This window comes from Microtus ochrogaster, unplaced genomic scaffold (genome assembly GCF_000317375.1).
Source record: "Microtus ochrogaster isolate Prairie Vole_2 unplaced genomic scaffold, MicOch1.0 UNK32, whole genome shotgun sequence".
Lineage (NCBI taxonomy): Eukaryota > Metazoa > Chordata > Mammalia > Rodentia > Cricetidae > Microtus > Microtus ochrogaster.
The window spans coordinates 3,263,101-3,276,745 of NW_004949130.1; the positions used below are offsets into that span (position 1 = coordinate 3,263,101).

Genomic DNA, 13,645 nt, shown 5'->3' on the forward strand with positions numbered 1-13,645 from the left:
CCATGCGTCCCCCACCATTGTGAACTCCCCCTCTGGAACCGTAAGTCAACGTAAACCCTTTCTTCCAGAGTCGCTTTGGTCATGGTATTTTAGAAGTTGGTATCAGAAGCGGGGTATTGGTCCTAGTGGGCAGAGATATCATTACATGTACAGATGGCAAGTATTTATCCTCATGTGCGAAGACTCACATATACTCACATGGCACAAAACTGCCTTCTGTGCACAATGACATCTTACTGCATACGATAATGATATTCAACATGTGGGAAAGCGGGTTTTAGTAGTTATTGATAATCCTTGCCAATTGTTGAAGTTTGCATTGCTGGCTTTCTCTGTTATGCATAGGATTCATATATGAACCTGAGGCTGTTCTATGATGATAAACTAGTGTCTTAGCTTTTACAATTCTAGATCATGTCCTCATAGGTAAAACCTCAAGGATGAGGCCCATGTTTCAGGAGAAAGAACATACCTGTCAGTCTGAGTGACCAACGCTTCCAACAGGAAGATCCACTATTTCAAGTGATATCCATTGATTTGTTGGCTCAGCAACCCCTCATTTTCACTGAGAACAGCTCCTCTATGTTAGTGCACTGTGCCCTGTCCCTAGTCATTCAATCACTAATGGAGGAGCACTTGACCCAACTGGGCCAGTTTTAGAGAGCTTGCCTGAAACTCTTAGAACAAGAACTTAAAAAGATAGATGGATTTTCTTTACTACTGAGGCTGTCAACATTGAAGCTACCCATGGCCAGTTTAAGAGCAAGCAGAAAAATATAAGGAGAGAAGGGGAGAGAGAAAGAGAGAGAGACAGAGAGACAGTGAGAGATTGAGATTGGTTTTGGTTCTGACATGATCTAGATATTTAATGAAGAGAACCAGAAAATCTTTCATGACACTCACACACACACACACACACACACACACACACACACACACACACACACACACACACACACACTTAGGCAGGGTCTTCCTGTGTAGCCCCAGCTAACCTGGAACTCTCTGTGTAGACCAGGCTGGTCTCAAACTTACAAAGGCCTATATCTGCCTACTGAATGCTAAGATTAAAGATGAGCAGCACCAAGCCACACCTAATGTCCTATTTTATAATCCTAGTACTAAATAGGTGGAGGCAGGAAGATTGCAAATTTGAGGCCACACAGGCCTAATAGAAAGACTGTGGCTGGGTGGTGGTGGAGCATTCCTTTAATACCAGCACTTGGGTGGCAAAGGCAGGTGGAGCTTTGTGAGTTCAAGGCCAACCTGGCCTACAAAAGCTAGTTCCAGGGCAGGCTTCAAAACTATAGAGAAACAAAATAAAATAAGAAAGGAAGAAAGAAAGATTGTATAAAAACAAAATAAAAATTTCAGGGCATGGGAGGCAGAGGCAGGTGAAGTCTCTGAGTTTGAGGCTAGCCTGGTCTCCAGGCCATCCAGGGCTGTATAGTGAGACTCAGTCTAACAAAACAAAACAAAACAAAACAAAGCAAAACAAAACAGAAACTCAAAACAAAAATTAAATCCTCAAACAAAAAGAAAATTAACAAACAAAACCCAAACAGTCAACTTCTTTCTAATCAAAGGATCCTTACTCAATGCGGTATAATAATCTCTGAAAGTGCTAATAAAGCACGGAAAATGAGAGACTCCAGTCTGTGATGGTTGGTTTCTCAGTTCTCAGGATAGGACACAGTCCAGACCAGACCACCAGCCAGGGTGATTTGCTGTGTTAAGTTTTCTAAGAAACTTTCCTTAACACATATTATCCTTAAATTTGCAAAAGAAACTTCAGTTTATCTGGATTTCAGATAAGAGTTTTCAAGCAGGGTGTGGTGTATAAAGCTCAAGAAAATGAAAGAAGATTCCCGTGAGTTCAAGTCCAGCTTGGAGTAGTAGCTCTAGACCAGCCTGAGCTATAGTGTGAGGCCCAAGTCTTTTTTTTTTTTCCTGAGACAGGGTTCTCTGTGTAGCCTTGACTGTCCTGGAATTCACGATGTAGACCAGGAAGGCTTAGAACTCAGAGATTCACCTGCCTCTGCCTCCCGAGTACTGGGATTCCAAAAACTGAGCTGAAGAGGTGGCTCAGAGCACTGACTGCTCTTACAAAGGGCCAGGTTTCAGTGATTAGCACTCACATGGCAGATCACAACTGTTACTCCAGTTCCAAGAGATATGTCACCCTCTCCTGGTGTCTGAAAGCACTGCACACACATGGTGCACATACATGTAGGCAAAACACTCATACACGTGATAAATAAACCAATAGATAAAAATACAATTTAAAAACAAACAGACAATGGGCTGGAGAGATGACTCAGAGGTTAGAGTGCTTACTGCATCTGTAGTGGTCTGGGAGAGTTCAATTCCTGGTATCCAGGTTGTGTGGGTGGGTCATAAATTACCTGTAACTTCAGCCCCAGATGAATCCAACACTCTCTTCTGGACTCTTTGGACACTGCACTCAGGTGTGCAAACATACAGTTATAAACACATATCTAACTTAAAAAATATATCTAAAAGAAAAAAATGGATTTCTAATTTTCCCCTCGTCCTTATTTCATGGAAATAAATGAAGATGAGGTAATTAAATTTACTATTAGAAAAAAATCTAATGGGAACATTAATATCAACACCTTCAATATTATATGTGTTTGAGCCGGGCGATGGTGGCGCACACCTTTAATCCCAGCACTTGGGAGGCAGAGGCATGTGGATCTCTGTGAGTTCGAGACCAGCCTGGTCTACAGAGCTAGTTCCAGGACAGGCTCCAAAAACCACAGAGAAACCCTGTCTCGAAAAAACAAAAACAAAAAAAATATTATATGTGTTTGAGTGATTGAGTCATTAGAGCAATGCAAACGTTCTTCTGATTTAATTCTGAAGTGTGTTTCAGTCTCCTCTACTTCTGTGAACATACTTGTTCATTATTCAGCTATTTGCACCACACTAATCCCAGTCAATATTAATAGTTCCTGCCATGTAGGAGGCAGAGGCTTAACATGAATTCTTTCAATCCTCACACTAACACTGTTTTCATCCCTTGTTTTGGTTTTTTGTTTTTTGTTTTTTTGGTTTTTCGAGACAGGGTTTCTCTGTGGCTTTGGAGCCTGTCCTGGAACTAGCTCTGTAGACCAGGCTGGTCTCGAACTCACAGAGATCCGCCTGCCTCTGCCTCCCGAGTGCTGGGATTAAAGGCGTGCGCCACCACCGCCCGGCCTTCATCCCTTGTTTTGGAATATTTGTTTAACTATGCAAAGGTGTGTTGCTGTTTTACCTTGCCTGCCTGAGGCACCTGATTGGGTTAATAAAAAGCTGAATAGCCAATAGGAAGGAAGGAGGGATAGGTGGAACTTGCAGGCAGGGAGAGTAAGGAGAGAGAGGAATTTAGGCTTGAGGAGAAAGGGGAGAACAGGCAGACACCAGGGGCCAGAAAGCCAGACACTGAGGAAATAGGACAACAGGATGCACAGAATGTAAGGTAAAAAGCCCAAGGCAGAACGTAGAGGAATAGAAACAGGTTAAACTAAGTTAAAAGAGCCAATAGGGAGCCAGGCGGTAGTGCCTCCCAGCACTCAGGAGGCGGAGGCAGAGGCAGGTGGATCTCGGAGTTCAAGGCCAGCTTGGGCTACAAGTGCTAGTTCCAGGACGGGCTCCAAAGCTACAGAGAAACCTTGTCTTGAAAAAAACCAAAATAAATAAGCTAGTGGGACAAGTCTAAGCTAAGGCCAAACATTCACAATAAATAATAAGTCTCTGTGTTTTTATTTGGGAGCTGGTTGGTGGCCCAAAGAAAACCCCAACTACAATCCCCACTTCCAGAGTGTGCAGAGGTTAACTAACTTGCCTAAGGTCACACTTTGGTGAAAGAGCTGAAGCTGTGCAGGAACCTTCTCCCACTTCCAGATGACGCAGAGGTTAACTAATTTGCCTAAGGTCACACTTCTGTGAAAGAGTTGAAGCTGTGCAGGAACCTTCTGACTCTGTTCTGTAGCAAGCTTCTTGTTGGTCGGTCTTTGGACCGCCAGCCCGCAAATAATGACCCGGAGACGACATATTAGTTGTAAAAGCTTGGCCTTAGCTTAGGCTTTTCCCCAACTAGCTCTTATAATTAACCCATATTTTTCATATCTACATTCTGCCACATGGCTTGGTTACCTCTTCTTCGTCCAGCACATTTGACTTGCTCTGGTCTGCTGGCAAAATTCCACCTAGATTCCTCCTTCCAGTTTTCTCCCCCCCCCCCTCTCTCTCTCTCTCTCTCTCTCTCTCTCTCTCTCTCTCTCTCTCTCTCTCTCTCTCTCTTTCTTCTTATACGTCCCACCTATTCTCTCCTGCCTAGCTATTGGCCAGTTAGCTCTTTATTAAACCACCCAGAAGGCGCCTTAGGCAGAGACCCACAGTGTAAACAAATATTCCAGTCACACTGGACCACAGCGGTTTAGGAACACGGGATTAGTCAGAGTAGCTGTCAAGTGGCTGGATTATTCAACCAGCAGGATGCCCTACTTCTCACGTCCTTCGAAAGGGTATTTTAATATCCTGCTGGATTACAGCATATTTGGCTTTCTAAGACATATTCATGAGGCACATGACATTTTTCCTTCACTGTGTCTTTCTTTGTGACTTGTAAGAAAGTGGCCTAGATTTCTACAACCTGGAAGCAGATTCTTCCTCAGGCTCTCATTTTCTTATGTTGTTTCCACTTCCTGAGGGTAAACAACAGTACCCCTTGCCTGGGGTCTGGGTTAATGGGAGTGGGCTTACCCTGTATGGACACCCTGGGTTCAAGCACCCCCTTATCAAAACCTTTATTGGAGTCACATGGTCGGCCTTATCCCATCAGTCTCCACTGGGACTTCTTGCCTCAGCCACTTTGACGTTAAGCTCCTCCCATCACAGGGCCTCTAGGCAGACACTGCCTTGGACTGGTACACCTATCTCATTAGCGGCACCCAAGCCAACCCTCCTCATCTTACCCATCAGGTCAGGTCTGTTCCCCATTTTATAATCTCTCCCAGCATCTTGGACTTTTTTCCTTAAGCGTCTATGAAAATGGGGCTTGAGTCATGTCTCTGGTTCTCAGAGTAAGCTCCATGTGGGCAGGGACTGTGAGTTTGTCTTCTTTATTGCTGACTCCCAGCTCTTAGTCCACACCTTAGCACATAGTTGGCACCAAATACATGTTTGTAAACAGGAAAAGCACTACCAGTAACCAGCTAACGAGGAAATCTCAAGACTCCCGGACTTTGCCTGACGGCTGGGTGTGGAAGGCTTGTCTAGACACAACACAGAGCGCAGTTAGCACAGAGGCTGGCAAACCAGAGGCTAACTCAATATACATATGACATGCAAGGCTGTTTTTTAAGTTTTTTTTTTCGGTTTTTATTTTCTATACAATTTTTACATGACTAGACAATATCAGAGATAAAAATCATGATTATGGGAGGAACAGAGAGCATAGTCCAACTTTGACAGTCTTGAAGAAAGGTCGGCTCACAACACAGAGATCCGAGTCTAAAGAGACATATTGATTTTGATGACATTGTTAGTTTCCCAAGTGGGCTCGAGGTTATCAGGGTTCACTCTGTGGTGCCCCCCCCCCCCCCCCGGGCAGGTATTCTCATCTCCCAGGGATTCCTCGAAACAGTCTGGAGTGCTGCTCTTCTGGCCTTGGCGATGAAGAAACGTTTCCTCTTTGAAAGCCTGGGAGTTTCGAACCCTAAGCGTTGCTAAATAGGAAGCAATCAAACCTATCAGGAGGGCTCTGTCCTCCACCCAGCGCGCTGCTTCCTGTTTTTCAAAAATGCTTTCTGATCCTCCCGTGAAGTGTTCGGGAGAACCAGGACAGCTAGTGACTTTTAAGAGACCATGTCATGTCCATCACCCGTCCTCACGGAAGCGAGCACACTTTGGAAATCATGATTTGACAGGGAGCCACAGTCAGCAGTTCCCAAGTGTGACAAGTGTACTAACCCTACTTCGGACTGAGTAACTTGCTTTTGTCAAAGTTTCCCAAACTCTCGGGGCCCTCAGGCCTAACCACCTTAGGAAATGTCGTTTCCCAAAGGCAGGTAGCCTCACAAGGTGACCGTCTTTTCAAGCCTCCAACACCGACAGAACTTTCCTCTCTGCGGGTCACTCCCACAGCTCGGGGCCGCCGCCCGCCAGCGCCAGCAGCCTAAGGGGGAACCACCGAGCGCGCCTCCAGCCACCGCTGGTGCCGCCACGCCCACCACGCCCGCCGGTCCCGCCCCGCCGCGCGCCCGCCTCCCGCCGTCACACGGGCCGTGATTGGCTGGTGGCGCTGCCCGTCTCGCGGGGCGAACGCGTCGCTCTCAGACCCGCGCTTCTATTGGTCACGGCGGCGGCGGCAGAGCGCGGACCCGCCGAGGAGGGGGAAAGCCGGTGGTGGCCGCGGTGGCGGAACGGGCGGAGGCTGCCGGTTTCGTAACCGTCGCTCCTCCTCGCCGTCTCGCGGGCTGCGAGGCCTGGGTCGGGTCGGGCCGCGCCGCGCGGGGCCGCTCAGAGTGGAGGCCGCCTGGGGGCGGACGGGCCGGCCGGAGGTGCAGGTAAGGAGGCCGCGGGCTCTCGCTCGGAGGGGTCTGGGGAGGAGGCCGCGGTGGAGCCCGCCGCTTGCGTAGGCGGCAGCCCGGCCCGATGAGACCCGGCCCTGCCCGAATCGGCAAGCTGGCCCGGAAGGCCCCTGGCGGCTGGTGGCGCGGGCGGGGGCCCGGAGCGGCGTCTGATGCAACCTGCGGGCAACACCCGGCGGGGCTGAGCTCATCTCTGGCCGCGGCTCAGCGCCGCCTCGCATGGCGCCGACCCCCGCGCTCCCCCCCTCCTCGGGCGCCCCTCGCCCCAGTCGGGGAAGGGATGGAGGACCAGGTGGCCCCTCCAGAACCCGGCCCCCTGCGACGTGCAGCGTGACAAGCCCGGCGCGCATTGGCCCCTGGGGATGGAGGGTGTTCCTAGAATAGAAGGTGGACCGAATCTTACTTTGGAGCCACCTAGGACTCTTTACTGTCCCTTCCCAAACATCTCTGACGTGGGGAGGGCCCGGGTCTTATTTGGAGTTAATAATCTAGTGGCCACCTAGGGAAAACACTCGATTTCTAAACACATAACGTTGTAAAAGGGGTGTTTGGCTTTGGTTCTGGAGATGGTCGCGTGTCCTGCAGTCCACTGGGAGGGGGAGGGCATCCTAGATCGCCCATCGACCACCAGTTCACTAGAAGCAGAAGGTCGAGTCATGAAGCCTTTCCTTAGCACGGCTGGAGGGAACGCGGGAAGAGAGCCAGCGGAGGTATCCAGGTGGAGAGGTCAGGCGTGCATGTGTGAGGGGAAGGATGGTCTGTTTCTCCGAGTGCGCTTGGGTGTCTGGTCCTAAGAACGTTGGCATGTTTAGTTTTGCTCTTGTTTGAGTTGGTGTGTGTGTGTGTGTTGTTTCGGTAAGCTGCATCATAAGATGTGTCAATTTTAGAAAGGTTTTAACCTTTGTGGGTTGCACAACAGCTGGGGGATGTGTCTCCGAGTTTCCACCCACTTGAATACTTATTTGAATGCAGACCTGTCTTCACAGGGGAAAATTTGAGATAAAGCACCGTAAGGGCTTTCTTGACTGAGAATTCTACATAGAAGAGTTGATTGCATGGCGGGGCAAGCCCCTTCACCACTGAGCCACACTCCTAGGCTTCTCTAAGGTCTGTTCAGCTGTTGCCACTTGAGTAGTATTTTTGATAAGCAACCCCTGGGGTTATTTCCCTGTTTCTGAAAAACTAACTAATGACAGGATGCTGTTGAGCTGTTTCCTGCCTCTGGTGGCCATGCTCGACTGGCTCAGTTATTTTTATTACCTATCAGAAACAAATAAGTGGGAACAGACACCACCCCTCCCCCAGTATAAGTTCTCCCAAGCACGTCCTGATAGTCAGCCAGGCTCTGTGATCTTGGAGAGCTGCTTTCATCCCTGGTGAATTAAATGATCCCCGGAAAAGCCCCTGGGAACATTCCCTCCTGAGCTCATGAGAAAGAGACACAGGGCCTGGTCCAGAGTTGCCTCACTCAGTCACAGTAGTGACTGCTATGGCAGTTCTAGGTTTCCCTCTGTGGGGTGGTTGCATAGGTTCCTTTGTTTGTTTGTTTTTGTTTTTCGAGACAGGGTTTCTCTGTGGTTTTGGAGCCTGTCCTGGAACTAGCTCTTGTAGACCAGGTTGGTCTCGAATTCACAGAGATCCTCCTGCCTCTTCCTCCCGAGTGCTGGGATTAAAGGTGTGCGCCACCATCGCCCGGCTTGGTTGCATAGGTTCTTAACACTATTATTGGTCCCCTACCCACCCTGTTGCCCTGCCCTGCCATTAAAGAAGAAGGGGTGGGGGGAGACCTGAAAAGGATCTAATAAATACAAATCTATAAACAAGGTTTTTGTTTTGGATGTGATAAATAATACTGTGAGTAGGTTTAAGGGATAGTACCCAAACAAGCATATATTTTCTTCCCATCCTCCAGTGGAACACTTCACAGGACTCTTCACAGTGTCCTCTCCTTCATGGACCCTGCCTCCAACAGTCTCCATGGAGACACAGTGAAGCTGGAGTTGCCAAAGAAACTGGGGGAGCAGAAAGGACAGAAAGCACAGAGAAGACAAGACCACTTGGAAGACACTTGGTAGTGTAGTGGTCTTGAGTTGGGTGTAAGGAAGCAGGAACTGTAGAGGGCTAGGATGTGAACTTTGGAGTCAGAGACATTGATTTTCAGGAGCAAGATGTGACATAATTAGGTTTGAGTAGAAGATTGCCCTACATCAGCAACTCAGCCTGTGGGTCTCAAGCCTTTTGGGAGTCGGACAATCAAAACTTTCACAGGGGTCATTTAAGATTGGAAAACAGATATTTATATTACGATTCATAACAGTAGCAAAATTACAGTTATGAATTGGCTACAAAGATAATCTTATGGTTGGCGTCAGCACACCATGAGGACCTGTATTAAAGGGTCTCAGCGGTAGGAAGGGTGAGAACCACTGCCCTAGCTGGTCTAGATAGTGAGTGCTTGGGGAGCTCAGGCTACTACACCTGAGATTAGGGCCCCTGAGAGATGATGTCAGCCTGAGGTAATTTCTGTGGCATTAAGAGAGACAATAGATGTGATGATATATTTTTGTTTGTAAATTTGAAGACTCAACCTTCATTAAGGAAATTCAGTAAAAAATTTATTTTGAGAGGCCAATGGGGGAAATATGTGATTCTATCCAAATTTATGAAAAAAAAAAAAAGACAAGCTAGGAAAATTCTGTACAGGTTTATTGTTCCAAGTAAAAACTGAGAAAAATCCCATTTTACTATTCTAGCATTTTAGTGTTTCATTGTTTTATTCTTTTGAAAGAACATTACTTGAATTAAATTTGCATTTGAAAAAGAACTGTTAACTCATTTTATTTAGCCCCACATTCTTAAGATTCATTGCTTGTACGCAGCCATAGTTCTCCTTTGTCAGTGCCACCAAAATCAGTTGGGAGCACCCCTGAAAGAAAACTCCTTCCTTGGTCTGGCAGCCTGAGAATTGGCGCTTGTAAGAGTTGCTGGTGTTCGGTCCAGAGACCACTTTGAGGTCTGTTGTTCCTCAGCTTTCCTATTGCTTCTTGGGTGATTGACAAGTACAAGGAAGGAGGCACCACCCAGCTTCCTGTGGACTGAACTTTGGAATAGACTGGTCCATTCAGGAGCCAGACTTTGAGTTAAGGTTAAATATCGAGATACTAAATGTCAGACTGCTTTGCTGTAGAGCTCAGTAAATGTTTGTGAAAGGAACAAAAGCATACATAACAAGTGTCTGTTCAGTGCAGACGTTTGTGATCTGTTAGAAGCTTGGTAAATTAGCGGTGGTGGCACACGCCTTTGATCCCAGCAATCGAGAGGTAGACAGGCAGATCTCTGTGAGTTCGAGGCCAGCCTGGTTTACAAGAGCTAGTTCCAGGACAGGCTCCAAAGCTACAGAGCAACCTTGTCTCGAAAAACAAACAAAAAATACTTTTTTAAAAAATTTATTTATTAAAAATTTCTGTCTCTTCCCCGTTTCTGTTCTATGTAGAAGCTTTACTTTGAAAGATAATCACGTTCTTTTGAAAGTGTAAAAAAAAGAGAGAGAGAAAAAAAGAGTTACTTTTTTGACCTATCTACTGGTTGAAGATTTGTTTGTTTTTTGTTTTTATTTTTTTTTCCAAGACAGGGTTTCTCTGTGTAGGGCTGTCCTGGAACTTTCTCTGTAGACCAGGCTGACTTTGACTCACAGAGATCTGTCTGCCTCTGCTTTCTGAGTGCTGGGATTAAAGGCATGTGCCAACACTGCCCGACTTTTTTTTTTTTTTTTTTTTTAAAGAAAGGATGAGGGAGGGGGATTTGATCGGGCGAGGGAGAGGGAAATGGGAGGCAGTGGCGGGGAGGAGACAAATCTTTAATAAATAAATAAATTAAAAAAAAAAAAACAAAAGATCTCTACATAGCCCTGGTTGTCTTGGAACTTGCTTCGCAGACCAGCAGAGCACATTAACCTCCAAGCTCACAAAGATCCACTTGACTCCACCTCCCAAGACTGGCATTAAAGGCCTACACCACTTTGTCCAGCCTACTTTTTTATTTTTATTTTTTGACAATCATGAGTTACTTTTTATTTCCACTCCCTTTTTCTTGCAACTTTGTAGGTTCAGTAAACAATATTCTTGTTTTTCTATCCCAAAGGTGCACTCAAAACCTCTCCTTTGCTCTGGTTAGCACCTTAGTAAGATTGTTTAGAACCCTTCCCCATTCTTGTATTTTGGTTCAGAAATAGGCAGGACATCACTGAATTTGAAGCCTGTTGTGAGTAAGTTGTTAGTGACTGGAGTTCATGGTATTTTGTTCGTTGGGCATTGTACCATTTCCACGTCTCTTGTATGGATGGGCAGTTAACGCTTGAGGAGGGAAGGGGTATGTCTGGGGTAAAATGAGGGAGCCAGAGCCAAGGAAAGATTTGATCTGGTGTCTAATTGCACTTCTTTGGATTGTTGGCTGTTTTTGAGCTAGGACAGATTGACTGTAGAGATTGGTTCTGAAGAAGAATATAAGAAATAGAATCCCAGGAGAGGCATTAAATCATATAAGTCTTTAAAGTTGGATTAAACATTATACCAACTTGATAAGCAACAGTGTTCCATGGCAGCTAGGGTGGCTTAATACCCACTTCTTATTTTTTAATTAGTTTACTTTCTGTATTTTGAACAGCCACCTTTTAAGTGGGAGAAAAATTAGGCCACATAATCATTTTCAAGGGAAATTGTGAAATGTCTGTTATTGAGCATAACTTGGAGTCCATATCCATCATGGCTTGGAAGGAAGCTTTCTGTCTTGCTTTAGTGCTGGAGTAAGAACAGATGACCCACTAGCTCAGGGCTGGCTAAGTGGCTTTTTAAAAACAATTCAAAGTAATGATATATGGACATTTAAAGGCAAAGACTAATAGTAATAAATAATAAAAGGCCAACTTAATAAGCATGCTTGAAGGAAGGCTTGACCAAAGTTTGGGTGAAGCTGATGATGTTTACTGACTGGACTGGTGTTTACATTGGGTGTACTCATTGGGACATTTTCCTAACTCTGGTGAACTTCCCCAGCTTTGTCCATTGATGTTGTTTTGGACAACAGCAGTTCTGGAAAAAGAGCTGGGCATACACTTGTAAGGGTTCTGTGTCTCCTAGTGGACACAGCTGACTCAGCTCTTCAGTTTGTAGTGACCTGTCCTCTATGGCCGAGGTCGGTGGGGTGTGCTTTCACACTCCACAGTTCACGGGTGACCAGAGGGGTTAGTTATAGCCACAGCTAGCCAGCTCTCACTATTTTCTCCACAGAAGTGTTTCAGTGTCTGCTGAGCTCCCTGCGGGAGAAGTGGGTCCCAACACTGGCTACATTTGTCCTTGGTCCTGCCTGGGTTCCAGTACTTGACCTTCCTTGACTGTATCGTTAGAACATTGTTTCTTCATCAGTATGTTTAGGCCAGTGGTTCTCAACCTTCCTGATGCTGTGACCCTTTAATACAGTTCGTTATGTTGTGGTGATCCCCCAACCATAACATTTTTGTTGTTACTTCATAACTGTAACTTTGCTACTGTTATGATTTATAATGTAAATATTTTTTGGAGATAAAAGTTTGCAGAAGGGATTGCAACCTCCATATTGAGAACTGCTGGACTAGGCGATTCTGTCAAGAATAAAAACAGATGCAGGCTGGAATGGGGGTACTTTATTGGATGTCTCTGTTCCCAAATCAAGAACCCAATTGAGTAAATTTCAGTAAACTATCATATAAGGTTACTAAAAATATAAAAAGGCAAATCAACTAACCAACTCAAAATACCTTGCCTTAAAAAATAGCCCATAATAGGTGAAGAAGTCACCCTGGGAATATTGAGTAAGGGATGTGCTGCCATCATAGCCGCACATTGGGTTCTGCAGACTGAAACACCCCCCTCATTGCAGGTGTCCCTTTTACAATATTGAACTTGCTTTTCCATGCTCACTCCATCCAGACAGCTCAGATTGTCCAAGTGCTGTTAGCTCACGTGTGCTACCTAATTTGTGTTATGCTTTTTTTCCCTCCCCTTATTGATAATCACATCTATGCCCAGGTGGGGCTGCCTTCAGCTTATGGTGTTTCTGAACCAACTTATTTTTTGAAATTTGGAAACACTGCAATAGTTGGCAGATGTGTCAGAAAAACCAAATAATGGTTGCCTGCAATAGGTCCCATCAAGTTTAATCTCACTTGATCCTGTCATTTCAAATATTTTAATGCAACTTATTTTCTAACTAGGTACATGTGAAGATTTTTTGGCAGTTGAGTGTGGCCTCTGCTGATCACATTGCTTTGGTTTCTGCCTGTTCTGTGTTGGCAAAGGAACACGCCCAAATGAGCAAGCTGTCGCAGCCAGCCACTACTCCAGGAGTGAACGGAATAAGTGTCATTCATACTCAGGCACATGCCAGTGGCTTACAGCAGGTTCCTCAGCTGGTGCCCGCTGGGCCTGGGGGAGGAGGTAAAGCTGTGCCTCCAAGCAAGCAAAGCAAAAAGAGCTCACCCATGGATCGAAATAGTGATGAATATCGCCAGCGCAGAGAGCGGAACAATATGGCCGTGAAGAAGAGCCGGTTAAAAAGCAAGCAGAAAGCTCAAGATACACTGCAAAGAGTGAACCAGCTCAAAGAAGAGAATGAACGGTTGGAAGCCAAAATTAAGTTGCTGACAAAGGAATTAAGTGTACTGAAAGATTTGTTTCTGGAGCATGCACACAACCTCGCTGACAACGTGCAGCCCATCAGCACTGAAACTACGACGACAAATTCTGATGACACAGGGCAGTAGATCTCCTTCCAGGCACCACAGCTTTGTGGCTTGAACATGAGAGGTGTGACCATCCTGTACTGCCTGGTTCCATGGCTGAGCTTGGTCTTGTTCCATTGGAGGTTATTTTCTAGGCTCAGCACTGAACAGTTGATTAGCCATGTAATTTATCTGGTCTTAAATGATAATGGATTTTTGAAGAACTAAAAGAAGACTTAGGGTTTATGGTTAAAATTCCTGGACCTTAATATTCTTAATAAATCCTGACTTCCCC

At 45.9% G+C, this 13,645-nt stretch overlaps 1 protein-coding gene across 1 annotated transcript; it reads left to right on the top strand.

Annotated features, from left to right (window-relative positions):
* Window positions 1–6,435: 6,435 nt before the first annotated feature.
* Window positions 6,436–13,645, top strand: Cebpg (CCAAT enhancer binding protein gamma). Its single transcript, XM_005368426.3, has 2 exons — window positions 6,436–6,572; window positions 12,844–13,645. The coding sequence occupies exon 2, from the start codon at window positions 12,940–12,942 to the stop codon at window positions 13,390–13,392; it is 453 nt and encodes a 150-aa protein (XP_005368483.1). The 5' UTR covers window positions 6,436–6,572; window positions 12,844–12,939; the 3' UTR covers window positions 13,393–13,645.